General features: G+C 38.4%; 1 protein-coding gene across 5 annotated transcripts in view; it reads left to right on the forward strand.

The window, feature by feature from the left end:
• The window catches only part of ccser1 (coiled-coil serine-rich protein 1), a 109,324-nt gene that overhangs the window by 14,485 nt on the left and 78,192 nt on the right, over positions 1–16,647 (forward strand). For all 5 annotated transcript variants that reach the window (XM_029510503.1, XM_029510502.1, XM_029510501.1 and 2 more), the window contains 2 exons: positions 3,567–3,657; positions 5,967–6,072. In XM_029510503.1, the coding sequence (XP_029366363.1) occupies positions 3,567–3,657; positions 5,967–6,072 (197 nt within the window). The remainder of the gene's footprint in view (positions 1–3,566; positions 3,658–5,966; positions 6,073–16,647) is intronic.

Genomic DNA, 16,647 nt, shown 5'->3' on the forward strand with positions numbered 1-16,647 from the left:
TATTCTAAAGTTAACATCTATATAAGATGTTAACTTTAGAATATGTGATGGGAATCCTGTGCTGAAACACAGATATCTGAGGCACATGCAGCTCAGATAGATGGCCAAGGGGAAAGTATGGATTCAGTTTCTAGCGTATGAAGCAGCAGGATGTAGTATCTGTCTCTCCTGTAAAAATGGCATTACTTATTAAATATCAAAGGGGTATTTGCTTTGCTCTGGGTTGAGTAATTATTCTGTACTGATAAGATGGGTGATTTGAAAAATAGCAAATGCTATGTGATGTAAACACGTAGATGTGGAGTGGGACATAGTGGGCAAAAATCACTTTCTTTTCATTCAGCAAACAGATTTCTGATTAGTCTGGACATTCAATCCTCCGTTCCCTTGGGTACATCGTAAACACAAGTGAAGCGTCTGCTCCAACAAAATTAGTCATTTGTTCGTCCATACATTTTCTATCGCTCAAAGCCATAATTCCTGACTGCACAGCTAAGCCCCTCTCCCTTGATCTTAATGCATTTACCACTCTCAAGCAAATGTAATTTTCATAGACTGTATATGTGATCGCCTCAGAATGCAGACAGAAACCAGTGGCTTTTAATGGACAGAAAAAATCTATTGCTTCCAATTTATCCCTGTTTTGGATATCTTTCTGCTTGGCAGTTAAGAGATGGAGCCATCTTTAAATGATACCTGAGTCTGATATTATCTCTATTAACTCGAATATTATACTCACTCAAATCACACAAGCGAGGTAAAAAGGTGACATCTCTGCGTTATAAAATAATATTCACACATTTCTGTGGTTAGAGGGGCACATTAAAAGGGGTAATTTCGCTTCAAATGACGTCTGTGTGTAGTAGTATCACATTGTATGGGTCTTAATTTTTTTCCAATATGTTTTAGCTATTAGCTTTAATGTCCAAAATGTGATCAATATTATTGACCTTAGATACATTGTGGTTTTCTTCGGTTTACTATGCTGAGGAGCTGATGAAACAGTGGGAAAATCAGCAATGCAATGTTACTGGCTACACTGCCCATGCACGGTGTGTATGAAGAGTCAGGCTTGCCACCAAGGGTGACCTGCTCTTCATCCCCTATGGGACAGAAAGCTTCACTGAGCTCACTCCAAATTCTGTCCTTGGCAGCCTGTAGAGCCTTGCCCCATGACATGTTCATCTGTTTCAGCTCTTGTGTCATAGTGCTGTGCCAGGTGGTTTTGGGCCACCCAGGATTTCTTTTTGTCCCGCTGGTGTCCATCTTAAGGCAATTTCTGAAATCCGGTCCTGGTCCATTCTCAGCACATGTCCTCGCCATCTTAAACGTCTGTATGTGATTTCCTTGGTGATACTCTGGCTACATGTTTTCTTGTACAGTTGGTGGTTGTTGATTTTGCTAGGCCAAAAGATCTGGCATATTCGTCTCCTCATGTCCGTCTTCACCACTTGCCAGTGTTTTGAACCATACAGCAGAAAAGACTTGACATGGCTGTTATATAAGAGCATCTCCGTTGTTCCACTCAAGGTTGAATCTCTTGTCGCTGGGAGATCGATATAGAATGAAACTGTGAGGTTCAGGTCCAAACTGTTGTGATGAAAGCTCAACCGAGCTTGTTATTGGATTTTTTCGCTCAATCTACATCAACAGACGCTTTTTTTGGTCCCCTTATGTTTTATGTTATGATTAAAAATTTTTGTGAACAGAAGTTCAGACAAGAGCTTGGAATCAATGTAATGAGGAGTGAAAGAAGGTCTATAGCAAAAATCACCTGCTTATTTTCAAACAGTACAGCTCATTAAGAACCATTTTAAAGCACAATTTAAAACGCTTCCGCAGTTGGCTTTGTTGGCTCATGAGCCTGAAATTTGCGGAATCAAGACGATTCATGCTGGAATATTGAATTATTATACTGAATTGATTGTAACTTTTGTTTGACCTTTGTATTGACATGTCCTTTTGAGTCCAGAGTAATTGTAAAGTAACCTGCTTATGGTAAATGATTGTTTGCTGGGAAATCTGGTTGGCTGCTGAGAGCTTCTCACCCCACCTGGATGTCTGCCCCTCAAGTTAAAAATAATTCAACTGAGGAACAGAGAAAGTGTTGATGGGCAGAATATTTCCTACCAGGGGTGTGTTGTTTTTAATCATGTTGTTAGCCACACTTCATTTTTAGGAAAGAAAAAAAAAACAAACTCTGCAGTGATTTTTCTATCATGACCATCAGATGGCAGCCTTGACTTTTGTAATACAGCTACTGAAGGACCATCATCCCACCGGATCATTATCAGACCATAATAATACCAGAGAAGATAGGTACATTTTCTAACAGTCAGTAAGAAGGGAGCAAGCATTCCACATTACAATCTTGAGATTTATAGCTTGTTTGACACATGAAGTAACTTATGTCATAAAATGTTGTCAAGAAATGTTAAGACTTGTTATTGTTATTGGGAATACAGTTCATAATTCATGGCCACTCAGGATGTAGGATTGTAAACTAAAGCTTTCTTTAATTGGCATTCTTTTGTCTTGAGTAACATTGACACTGATGCCTGAGTTCATTTAAAAGCACATTTGACAGTCTAATATGACACACACACACGCACACACACAAACACACAGATTTTTAGGGATCGTCATCACTGTCACTATTTTCCCTCTTATTTCATGCAGGTTGAAAAGTGGGAGGTTGACAAAGACAAGTAGACATGGAGGAGATCCTTTATGTATATGTAGCATAAAGTATAGGCTGCTATACAGTATTAGTATAGTCTGATAGAAGTATATTTGCACTCTGTTCTCAGCATAATGAATGACAAAATGTCTTTTTGAAATTTTGGATTAGACATTATTGAAAATTATCATCTCTATATCACGGGGAGTAAATACTGTGGATTTTCAATGTTTGTCTGGTATATTTAGCAGATATTTTTGCATGTCAGGAAATGTTGGCAGATGCTACACAAAACTACAGTCTCGTTTACAAATGTTATCACTTTCACAAACTGAACCTTAACGATTCCCACATAACATACTTGCATCCAATGATGATCCAAGGAATAATGTCTAATTAAGTGCAACCAAAGTGGAAAATATCACCTGCTTTGATAAAAATAACTACATAATTAGTATTATAGTTATAGCAAGTGTTAATAAAATGTAGTGGTTTTCTGGTTGGAGAATTGCTATCAGACTGTTCCAAGCCACCTGGATAGCTTTGGTGAAAATCCTTTGATAATTTGCAATAATGTGCTCATATCTTACCCATATCTCCAATCAGCATTTTTGGTTTTTCCTCCTCAGGGTTTGCAGAATTTAAAGGATTAATGAGTGTTCAGCTTTTTTTCTTTTTTCTTCAGTAAAAATACTTGAAGCTGTTCATCAAAATGACTTGTTTAGACAGAAGTATTGGGTCCTACAGTGTTTTTTCTTCTCATTAGGAACACAGGATCAAATACATAAATCTTATTGTAAGGTGTACAATAATTACTCATTCATATTTAATCTGACTATATTTAAATTGGTCATTTTAAGTATGCCATTTTTCTTTGACTCTTCAGGATGTATTAAACAACCTGGGCTCCTCAGAGCTGGATGAAGATGATCTCATGTTGGACCTGGACCTTTCTGATGACCAACGACATCGACATGGTAACTGTTCTTGCATCTCGACACTGAGGCCTTTATGGCAAGTGTTTGAGTCAGGTATAAAAGAAGAGGGAAGATCCAGATGATGAGACATGGTCACTCTTTCACAATGAACTGTATAAACCAATCTGTTCCCTCATAGTTTTAATAACTTGTGCATTGGTGCTTACTGAACATTTACTAGCATACCTGAGGTAAACGGTTAAATTAAAATGGGGAATATGAAACCATCAGCAGATGTCTTTTTTTTTTTACTTTTATAGAATATTTGTGGAAAAAAAAATGTGTTTCTTTGTTGAGGTCTTGAGGAGCTAAGAATTCAAATCTGGATGAAAAGAGAGAATCTGTCACATACAAACTCTTGCCTTTATGTACCCCTCCCTCTATTCAAGTTATGTCTGCTCATATTTTTCTCATTGTCACAGATTTCCTTTGCTGCTTTTCCTCTTTTCACCCCTTTTTGCTGTCTTGCTTTCTTACAATGCTCCTCCCTGCACTCTCACACTCATTTTCCTCATTAGTCCACCTCTATTTGATCACCTTAAATCATAAAACCAGTCATCTCCCTATTTCTCTCAACATGTGCTACCACTTTGATGTAGCTGCCTCATTTGCAGCAATTTATCTCTTTTGTTGTTTTGGCATTTCAGTCACACTCCTCCTGTCTCCATGCCTCATGGTTGAAAAGTGACTGTCAGATGAGAATTATTGCTCATGCTCTGACAGAGTGCAGGATGGAGTGCCAAACACAGAAACCCTTGCTTCTTTTCATAAAAACACATTAAGAACCATTAGATTTAACCAGTGTTCTGTCTGGATGTCACTGTACCACATATGAGTGTGATTTTTGAACATATGCAAATTGCAATTCTCATCATAGTCATTGTGAGAAAGCCTCAGCTATTTTACCTCTCTGAGTGGATATAGTGATGTGAAATGATTGCAACATTACAGTAATTAAGAAAAACTTGAGTTTTGCTGTTGCAAAAACCTTTAGTACTGAATATGTTTCTGGTGCAAACACTTACACTCTGAGATCACCACCACCAAATCACTGGGTAAACATGACTTTGAAAAATCATCACCCTCCATTTTTGCACTTAAATTGGATATTAATTGAATCTAAGGACCATGTGTTTGATGGCAAACCACAGGTAGCAGGCCACATTTACCCTCAGCGCAATTCATCATGTGTGAGCACATTTGGCTTTGACACTTACCTTACACATCTGTTAGTCCAGTGTTATTGGAACAGGGAGATTCATCTTTTCCCTGTCAACATCCTGGCCCCAGGTGGACTCAGAATACACAGTTGCAGGCAATAAAGTAAAATGCTCGACTGCACTGTGGAGTAAAGGCTGCAACAGGAGCTCCAGCCCTAATGAAGTGAAATTTCCTTTGCTTATGGGAGTTGGAGAATTTTTCAGGTGGGGAGGGGGGATTCTAGTGAACAAATACACACACACAAACAGATTTATAACATCTTTAAAGGCACCTGCTGATGAAGAGCTAAAGTAGGCACTGTTCTTAATGCACAGTCTAACACACAAGCCTGGCTGCTTAGTCATTAGACCTAATGGTTTGCAGACTGTAGCATGAAATTAAAGGTTTGACAAATCGTCCTCATAAAGTCAAGGGACTAAGACTTTGTGCTGGCGTGAGCTTCCTCTGCACGCTCAAATTAAAGAGCTTACACACAGGTGCATCACAGGCATTATGAACAAAAAAGACAGACTTGCATACATACACAGCTTATTATAAAGATGTATAAATGGACAAATGTCTATCGCACACCCCCACACACTCTCATTGGCTCCCTCTTTTTTACCTCTCTCAGGTGGCTTGTTGAAGCCTTTATTAAAAAGCAAGCAATTTCACAGCAATTTATGGCCAATGGTGTTCAGCCGCAGGGCTATGTTCCTACTCTAACTGTGACTCATGCCTTGTGGAATCAGGCAGGGACAGAAACTAAGACCCTGGACGTTTAAAAAGACATAAAGAACAACCAAAGCTTTATTTCATCACCAGCCTTTTTTTCAAAATTCCTCCACAGCGTTATGTCAAATGTGCCATTAAAACAAAGCACATCGCTTTTAAAATAACTGCCAGTATCAAAATTGCTGATATCCGTCACAACAAAATTTTAAAAAGCTATTTGGATACATGTCTGCTGTACAGCTCAGATGAAGTTTGGGAAGAGAAAGACAATTATTACTGTGCTATATGTTTTTCTTGAAAATCTGGTAATGTGTTAACTGAGATTACAAAATCAACTTGATGCAATGACCATATGTGTGTTGTGCTTTGCACAGTCTCCAGAGAGGACTCCAGCCAGTCCCTGGCTTCTTGCCTCAACCTGCTCCCCTCCCCCATGGATCCATCCGGAGAGCGCATCCCAGGGAAAGAAAGCACTCAGAGGTATATTTTCCTTATATATTTTATATGCTGTCACATTTTGCTTCATGCACACGTAAAATTACTTACCCATTTAGTGATTAATAAATAAACATACTGTGGCACTGGCGCTCATGCTGTTGTTATGCTTACATGTGTGTTTAAAGTTTCCATCATGTCCCTACAAATGTTGAACCATACTGAGAGTAGGCCTTTGGGCTGGTTCTTTTGACTGAATTATCTTCATCAGAAATTTTAATCTGCCTTCGCCAAGGATTGCAACATTGATAGCTTCTTGAGAAAAGTAAATCAATAGTTTGTTGTTCATGATTGGATATGCTTTGATGATCACCCATTGAGCCAAAGAGGGCATCTAACATCTTTATCAAATTCTAGCAAAGTATCTTTTTCCCCCCATTGTCCATCACCACGTGAAAGACAAGGAATTTGAGTAGTTTTCGTTTTTTCCAAGAATTGCTGATCTTGAATGTTCCCTGTAATGCATAACATGTTTTATGTCTTCCCCTCCCTTGGAGATGAAACGAGATTCTAGCACAGAAAGACAGAGGGTAAATAAATAAATAAGTTCTGGTGGAATATAAATATGCAAGCTGTCTTTTCTGCTTTCCTCTGTGTCCCAATAGCCGACAGCTGAAAGAGAGCACTTGGAGTTTCTGTTTGTATGTGTGAGTGCCACTGCCAAGGATGGCTCCTTATCTGATTTGATTTGGAAGCGTGTTTCTTCTTGGTGCTCAGGAATCACGACAGGTCCTTGCTGGACACGCACAGAGATGTACATACACCTACACATCTGGGCAGAAATGCACACACATACGCACAGAGACAAAAAGCACCTCTGTGGATAGGGCTTATTTGGTTTTATGGAGCCAGTGGCGAATAAAGGGGTTGTATCAGCAGTGGTATTGTGTGGTGGTGTGTCTAGCAAGCCACCAAATGATTACTACTTTGCCTTTCAGTGCTCCTTTCTCCAATCCTTGGTTGAATCACTTAATTTTCTGCATGCACTCATGCAGTGGATGTCTTAGTTTATACATATTTTCCCCTGAAACAAACTGGCTATGATCTTTTTTGTTTACAGGGTTTTGAGTGGTTTTAAGTAGAGGTTGAAAGATTCATACAGCACCGCTGAGGCATTGGCCTTTACCTTGATTTTTTTTTAGGTTTTTATTTGTCACATTTCTAACAGTCTTTGTGTTATACCAAATGGAAAGACAGTTTTTGCGTTTAGATGGTGCCAGTGAATCATGCAAGTCTGGGGTCAACCTTTTCAACTCATCCTAGGTTTTTGTCAGACAGAACATTGGTTGTTTCATTTACCTGAAGTTCCACTTCTTCACTGCTCCTTGAAATTACTAGAGGATCATACTTGCACACAAATATTTTATGGGCGTATGTTATTTCTCTCTTCATATGAGGTCAATGGTAAAATATCACTTGTGTGGATTCCTTATAATTGACTGAGTTTGTCTGGCCTGTAACATCATAGTTCAGGCAGGAAATGTCAAATATATTAAGGTGGCTCATCCCTTTCAATCCAATTAGAAACACTGTATTAATATAGTAGCCCACTAGCAAAGCAAGGGATAATGAAGAAGGGAATCAGATCTGAAATTTCAAATATCCTCAACCTTTTCTATCACTTGTAGTTTAGACATATTGTGAAGCAAAATAAAAGTCTCCATTCATGCTGTTAGTCCTGTATGTCTGTACTCAGACCAGTAAACCCTTCACATCTTAGTTTAGCCTGATGCCACGCTAAGATCTCCTAATTAGCACTAAACACAGACTACAGCAGAGGCTTTTGGAAATGTCATTAAATTTGCATGTGTTTAGTTATCAACCACAGCACTGGAAAAATTAAATAATTATCTAACAGTTTTGGTATTCATTCAGTTGAGGGGCATGAATGTGCGTACCAAATTTCAAAGCAGTCCATACAATAGTTGTTGAGATACAGTATTTAAGTTTGGATGGGTGGGCTGACTGACCAACAAATTTCTATCCCTAGAGCCATGTTTATAGTGAAGCTACAATGTGATACACAAAATACTCATTTAAATCCTGTTATATGTTATGTTAGTGATGACATGATCAACTCTTGTTTCATGTCCCAATAGTCAGCATTAATGTCTCAACATTTAATCTAAATCTCAAAATTTGACACAACATGACACAGTGCGATGTTATAGTGGGTTTAGGAAGAAGTGTGTGTTCAGTTAGTTTCGTTTTCTGCCAGAAAGCAGTTTTTAGGGCTGAAGTCAGAGCAGCAGAGTTACTTTTGTACATATTAAATAAAGGACAGATGGAAACTGCAGCTACGCTTGGATAAATCACACTTTTGTGACACAGACAAAGTTTCAGATTCTACTTTTGAATTCAAAGAGCGTTTAAACATTATGAGTTATTTTAAAAAAAGTATAGAATCCATGTCAGTGAAGAATTCGCTCTGGAAATGGTGGGGAAATGAATAATTGAGGTCTAAGGTGTAACTTTTTTTAACCTGATCAACTGATAGCTGCCGGCAAGTGTTAATTTCCAACTTTGTCGAATCAGTTTCTGATTTGTTTTCACAGAATATTTCACACAAATTTTATCCCAAAACGTGTAAACTCTGTGAGTGAAGGAGCTCAGATTGGAGAAGGGAAAGAGAAGAAAATGTGTTTGCCCAGGGCTTGCTCATCGTCTTTCTTTCACTCTCAGTCTCTCTTGCTCTTTGTCTCAGGTTCGACATTCCCTCGAGGGGACATTGATTTGCTGGAGGCAAAGCAAGCTCCTTTCTGTTCACACACAAAGAAACACAAACACACTCACCTGTCATTCAGTCAACCTGTCCAGAGAGAGTATCAGCTGCAGGATACTGCTGGCTCTCTGACAGGCTGCACAGAACATCTGCTGCATGCACACACACACACACACACACACACGCACAGTCTATCATCATATATACTGCCTCTTTGATGTATGGCATTTGAAGGTTTTTGATGGTAGGAATTTAATTCCCTGTTTATTTTATAAACAATAACATCACAGTAACAGCTAAAGGATTAAACAGCCTATAGTTAATATTAGTTTCCACATTTTGTGGCTGCAAGAGTGTGCACAGGAACAGAGCCAGAAAGAGAGGGGGGAGATGTAGAAAAGAGAAGCTGGAGACAGTCCTTTGTCCTATATTTACTTGAATGTAGGACAAAGCAACATGGAGTCACATTGTCCCTCATCACCTCATACATCCTGAAGAAGATCTGAACAGAGATTAGTCACAGATGCGCAGTGTATTCTACAGTAGTTCCTTCTTTAATCATTGTGAGCCAGTGATAAACCTGGAGGATGAGAACAAGACATTCCTTAAATGTTGAAAACATTTAAGGAATGCATGTCAGATAGATGTTGGACTGCAACTAATAACTACTGCTGATTAATTTCATCTCCGAAATGTGAGGTGTCCTTTATCATGAGCTGGAGTACAAGCTGAAATTTTCAAATCTCGCAATTTGTCAGACCAACAGTTTGAAACACCAAATACTCAAATTCAGCTTGATAATTAAAAAAATCTACACCTTTTCCCCATTTTTGTTTAAAAACAATTAGAAATAGTTGCCAGTTTTTGTCAATCAAGTTAGACTGAACAGTTATCCTGCTAATTGCTGGTCTTGCAGATGTTTCCAATATAATTGCTTCACAAAAACTTGCAATCCTATTGCTCTCATATGGACCTTGAACACCAGCTCAGTTTGTTGGATTTCATATTTGAATATCTGCATTCAAGGAACGTACTGACAAACTGTAGATGTGCCAGACATACTTTTGTAAATGGTGAGTGCAGGTTTGCGTGCTTTATTACACGATTACAGTCTGCTGTGTTCTTTTGCCAGTTTTCAGCAGCTCCCGAAGTGTCTTTTGTTGATAGACGAAGGAGATGCAGAGCAGTGAATCCTGAATGTTTGTTTGCAATACATCTTTAATATGTATTTTTTGTTAAGACTCCTTAGTCACTCATATCAGAAACTCAAAGAGAAAATTCAGTTTTGATATTTGGGATATTGCTTGCCTGTTGCTATGGGAACAGAAATCTGACATGCCTTATTCTTTTCTTTTACCTTTACTCTTTTGTTCTTGCTGTTCATTATTATTAATCTAATATAATATTTTAAATTAAGCAGCACGGCGGCGTAGTGGTTATCGCTGTCGCCCCACAACAAGAAGGTCATGGGTTTGGCCTTTCTGTGTGGAGTTTGCATGTTCTCCTGATGACTCCAGTTTCCTTCCACCATCCAAAGACATCATGTGATGGATTAATTGGTGACTCTAAATTGTCCATAGATCTGAGCGTGGGTGGTTGTTTGTCTCTGTCTGTGTGTTGGCCCTGTGACGGACTGGCGACCTGTCCAGGGAGGAACCTGCCCTCACCCAGAGTGAGCTGGAATTGGCTCCAGCACATCCCACTACCAGAAATGGAAACACAGTGGAATATGGATGGATGGATTGATTTTAAATTATATCATGTTAGCAGAGGGGAGCAAGTGTAACAAAATGAGCCAGGCCTTGTCAATTGCACCCAGTGCATATGTACAGAGAGAGCCAGTTTACTCATTGAAATTTACATGAGTCAGTTGGGTATTACGATGACACGCAGCAACAAAGAGAAATGTGGAGAAGGTGTGTTAAGGTACGAAAAGAAACCCTCTTCCCACATTTGGGGAGATTTGGTGCATAGTGTTACTCTTGTAGTCTCCCACAGAGAGCTGTAATCCGTGATGATATAAAATCTGCTCACATGGACTCATAATCAGAGGAACAAATTTGTTTACTGTTAAAATGATTCTAAAGTATTTTTATATCATCAAGTATTCCACCCAAGTTGTTTTCTAATCCCACCTGACTTGATACTGTCAGCAAAAATAACACACTTCTCCTCCTACAGTAAATCATATGCTGACAGACATTATAAAAATATTCAAGCTGAAAAAATTCAGCTGAGTCTTGGAGTGGAGCTGGGGACAGATAAAATGCACTGCAGCATGATTTTCAGACACAGATACACACACAGCATAAAATGGGAGTTGGGAGGAACAAGAGCAGATTTTCTCCTCCCTGTCTGTCCAATTTGTAGGTGATGCCAAATGATTTTGAATTTCAGATTTTCACTATACTATTGTGACCAAAATAAGAACAAAATAAGATGATATTACTTTGATATCTACTGAATGCACATTTTGAAAAATAGTAGTAATAATGCAACACTCCAAATCCTCTTGAACTTGTTTATTACTTTTTTAGGTGATGAATTTGACTCAAATCTTGATGAATCAATAGTAAAAAGGCATGTAGATTAACTAAGACACAAAGACTGCAGGTCAAATATCTGCCGTTACAAAGTTATAAAGTGTATTATTAACATTATAGCAAACTACTTTATTTTGCTTTATTTTATACTTTACTACATAATTATTATTATTATTATTATTAGTACCAATGTATAGCAACACCCTCAATCTGACACAAACATCCATTTTGGCTCAAGGATGAGCTGATTAGAATTTGTTGGTCAAAAAGTCAAGGTCATGATGTTTTTGGCCCTAACTCATAAAAAACTCAAAATATGTTGATAAGGACAAATAAATGTAGTACCTTTTATTGAACATGCTTTGTACATTAAACACAGAGCGTAAGTGTAGTTTAGTCCAGGACAGATGTGGATGTAAATTGCAGCTTGACTGGTGAAGACACCATGAGGTGGTTATTCTGGTTCACACATTATTCTGGTTACATGTGTAACAAAGAATATTTGACAGTTATATTTAAATGTTTCTGACAGACTCCTTTGAATGGGATCGTTTTATTGTTCGCTCAGTCTGTGCCCACAGATCATCATGCTTCATGGCACTCTAAAGCGCTCTCACTGTGCCCCAGAGGAAAGGCAAGGGATATAGACTAAGACATTTTAAATTTTTATCCCAGCCTAATAGGCTAAACATGTTCAAAATCCTGTATGCCATCTTTTGTGCATATTTCTTTTGTACATTGCCGATGTTATCTTCAAGTTTACGTCACCCTATTAGGTTTATTAAATGTTCAATACAGGGAGACTAATTCATGTTGGCTTTCAGTTTTTACTCTTGCTTTGAATTAGAACGTGCAGTTCTGATTTGCAACACAGAGAAAAATATTTGATCTGCAATGAATAAATGAATAAAATTTCCGTAGTTCTCAGTGTGAGTGTGAGTGGTTGTTGGTCTCAGTCCGTCTCTGCGTGTTGGCCCTGTGATGGACTGGCGACCTGTCCAGGGTGTGCCCCGCCTCCACCCAGTGTGAGCTAGGATTGGCTCCAGCACCCACTGTGACCTGGAACCAGATAAGCAGTAGAAGATAAATGAATAAATGAATGTCTTTTCCATGAAATAGACGAATTATTGAAGTGCTATTCACTTTCACTCGTGTTAACAGATTGTAAGGCATGAAGGTTTGTTTAATGTCATTTTGCAGTTTTTGGAGGACTTTTAATACTAAAGAGGGGTCCTCAAACATTATTTGCCTCGCTTAAAGTTTTGTCATGAACATATTTTTGATAAATGCTTTGAATAGAACATACCTTTCAGAAAATGTACATCAAATTGCTAACATTGACTTGAATTGATACATTGAGATGTTTCTTCTCGTATTGAACAAAAGCATGCTCTGAACTTTCCATTGCCCATTAGAACATGCAGCCTGATAAAAGTTCCCTCACTCAATGTCTGTGAATGCCTTTTGTGATTCTTGGCAAATAGTGGCTGGATAAGTTGGATGCAATGGCTCTGCAGAACATCCTGAAGCCTTCCTCGTCACAGTAATGTTGCCAGGTTCGGTTCCACTGTCTATTCAGAGGCCAAATCCTAAAACCTGTGCTCACTGACTATGTCTTGTAAAATGTGCTATGGCTGGAGATGCTGCATAGTGGAGCTGAGTGACTGGAAACATTTTTGGTCGTGTTGTTTTTACTTTCTGTTTGGATCTGGATACAGCAAAAGATATCCAATGCATTCATTAATTCAGCTTTTGGGGTGTTAGTAGCTGTATTTTTAGCTTTGGGAACTTTGAACTTTCATACTTTCCACTTTTTACTTTTCTATTAACTTGGGAAAGGACACAATAGATTAAAATTGCAGCACACAAATTGAGCATCTGCTGTTCATTTCAACCTTCTCTACGTGTGATACCAAATTAGGAAACTCAGACATCTTGAGTACACGACCATTCACATCTTGATAGATAGCGGTGTCACTCCAGCATAAACACAAGCATCCTATTGTGTTGCAGTGGAAACAACACTTCAATAAATGACGACAAGCAGAATACATTCCTGTATCCCGGATTACTTTTCACATTGAGTTTTATTTTAATCAAATTCAGTACTGATACTAGTGATTGTTTATGCGCAACAAGTGAAATAAACATGACTAATGATTTAAGCATCCAGATTTAATGAGGAGAGGCATTTATTGTTAGATATGAACATTTGAAAACTATTTCACACAGAACGAGTTTGTGAAGGCATGCACACACAGGGTCAGTGTAATTTGCACGTTAGATTGACTCAGCATGGAAATATTTGTTTATGTGTGCTTTTATTTTGTCAAAACAACAACGAATCATGACCGTGACTCATTTTAGACAATATTGTTGGCTCTGTGAAAAGAAATGAGGCAGTCCTCACAGTGACAAGAGGAAATGCAATGAAAAGAAGAGAGGGAGGCACTGTTTTAATTTATTTTAGTGTTGTTGATGTTGACATACATTCACCACAATAAAACACTAGCTACACACTCTGTTTGTCCACTTATTAAAACATGTCCTAAAATGGGAATTTCCAGCTTAAGTGTACAGTTACATCCCCATGTTATCTCTCTGCTGTTTACCACAGAGAAAGCTAAATTTACAATGCATCTTTTCAACAATGTGAGCTCCTTGTTGCTCTGTTGAACTGTTGGATTGACAGCATAATCTTATCTACTCCCAACTGTGGTACATATAACTAATTAGAATACATTATCAAACATACAACACAAAGTAGATTTTCATGGTGCTATGGTAATATTTTATTTGCAAATCTCACCTGAAAATTTGAACTTTTAACTTGTAGCTGTAAGCTCAGGTAAAGTATAATGAGGCTGAGGCTTCTTGAGCAAATGCAATTCGAATATAATATCACTAAAATTTTAGTGCTTTATTATCTGGGCGCTCAAAAAATAGTGCAAAAATGATCATGTCCTTCAGTAATGAATACAATAGATGATCATTTATGTGCCCTCCAAATAATAGTTCAAAATAATAACTCCCATTATGTGATGAATTAGCATTTTAAAAATGGATTTGTTGATCTGAGTTTATTCGGAAAAAGAACCCCCCCCACCCCATCAGCTGCTGGTTGCTTTTGTGATCTGTTGTCACCTTTGGCGTTCATGTTTTTTAATTCGCAGCTCATTATCAGAAATGAAAAATGAGCAAAGGAACAAACACAAAAACAAAAATCCCATAGTTATCAAAAAACATTCTTATTAGTGAGAACAGAGTTTTTAAGTGAGAATGTTGGAGTTTAGTGGAAAGACACTTTAAGGCTTGAATGATAGATGCAATTTTTTAGTGATTTGGTGAGCATATAATAACTGTACTGTTCGTTGCTATCATTTTACAATACTTGCATCTTTTGTAGCATTACCGATACAGTTGTTGAAATTTGAAATTTCACTGCACCCCGTCTCCCTCTCTTTATCTCTCTCTCCATCAACTCAAGGCAGAAGGCCAGCCACCCTGATTCTGATTCTGCTTGAGGTTTCTGCCTCTTAAGAGGAAGTTTTTCTTTCCTGTTGTCATCAAATGCTTGCTCTCATGGGGAATTGTTGGGACTCCATAAATAATTTTATATCAAAGGTTCAGACCGGCTCCATTTCAAAAGTGCCTTGAGTTTAACTTCTGTTGTGAGCTGGTGCTTGAACTTGACTTGACTTGGCAATGTTCTCAGAAACAGGAAAATGAAATGTGACACAGTGGACCAATATCTGCCAAGAAATAGAACTCTCTAAGCAGCACAAAGCTTTGATAATAATTGGTAGGTTCAGACAATGCAATTGCGCTGCCAAACAAAGCTTTGCTTAGTGGTTGTTCAGTGGTTGTCAGCATTTTTTGTATGGGATTAACATCATGATGCTCACAGATGCTGAGGTATTTTAAAATATAGTCTCAGGAGTTAATGGACAGACATCAGGGTGAGAAAAACAATTTAAAAGTCTAAAATTATTGGGGAACAAGCAGATTCCTCATGCAGTGAGCAAAGGAAAGCAGAAAGGACAATTAGGTTAATCAGAAACGTACCCCTGCCATATTACATTAGTTTTATATTCTCGTCCTTTCCGTGTCTGAAGACTTGAATTCACCATTAAATTCACTGCCTGGAGCTTGGCTTGTGCTCACTCTTTAGTCACAGATGCACTTTATGTCTGAGATGAGTTTAATGGCAGCATTAAACATCCGTAGCCCCAGGTGTGGAATGCAAATGAGTGCCCTGTGTCTGTCAGGTGGAGAGAACGAGTGACAAATGGGGACAATCATTCTCCCATAGCTGTGGTTTTCTGTCATGCTTGACGAGAGCATGCACTCAAGCACTCACATGATGCAAGCATGTCTCCATTACCCACATTTACGCAGCCAGACACATGCATATTGCACATTGGATCATCCCCATAAATATGCTCCTCACTGTCAGTAAAAATTTAATGAGGGAGAAGTTGGCATAAGGGACTGGTTGTCTTTGTCACCATGTCTCAGTGTTAAAGTGTCCTTTATTATTATTACTCTTGAAACAATGCAGTCTTAATAGTGCTGCGTGACAAGGGTCTGCCCCTCTGCCCCTTACTGATGCTCGCGATAATGCACTTCAATCACACATGATTTATCTGTTGAGCTATCATTATTTGTGACTTCACACCCTGAACTGAGCATTATGCAAACCCAGAAATCGAAGTGTGCCTTTCTGTTGTCGCCCCTGTGCGTGTTTCATTTGATTGTCTATGTGGTTGTGCAGGTTTGTGTCACTGCTGCAAGCCAAGGGCCCAGTAATATAACTCTGCATGAGTGGTATAATAATGAAAGTCAAAAAAGGGCAGATAATTGGCTTTTTCAGGTTGGTGAAATGGATCACTTCGAACGCTGCTATAGAGAAATGGCTTCTGAGAGGAGTGAGTCACCAGGATGGAGAGGAGAGAGCAGGGGAGGGAAACACAGAAGGTGAAAAAAAGTCTGTTTGAAGGGAGAGGAGAAACCAAAAAAGGAAGGGCACGTGTAGGCGAAAATGAAGTAGGACAAAAAAAAAAGAAGAGGAGATATACAATGTGTATATTATATTCACTCCAACCCTGTTTGCTTTCCCTTCTTTTGTGTAATTGATCTGTTTGAGAAAAAGTCAAATTGCACTTTAATCCATGAGTTCAGTTGTAATTAGTGCCACCCTGACATTGTGATGCAGTACCATTTTTAGCCACCAGTCGGTGTCGTAATACATCTTTTTGATTTCAAATTAGTATTTTTGTCCACTTGTGTAATCTT

This window comes from Echeneis naucrates, chromosome 9 (assembly GCF_900963305.1).
Source record: "Echeneis naucrates chromosome 9, fEcheNa1.1, whole genome shotgun sequence".
Lineage (NCBI taxonomy): Eukaryota > Metazoa > Chordata > Actinopteri > Carangiformes > Echeneidae > Echeneis > Echeneis naucrates.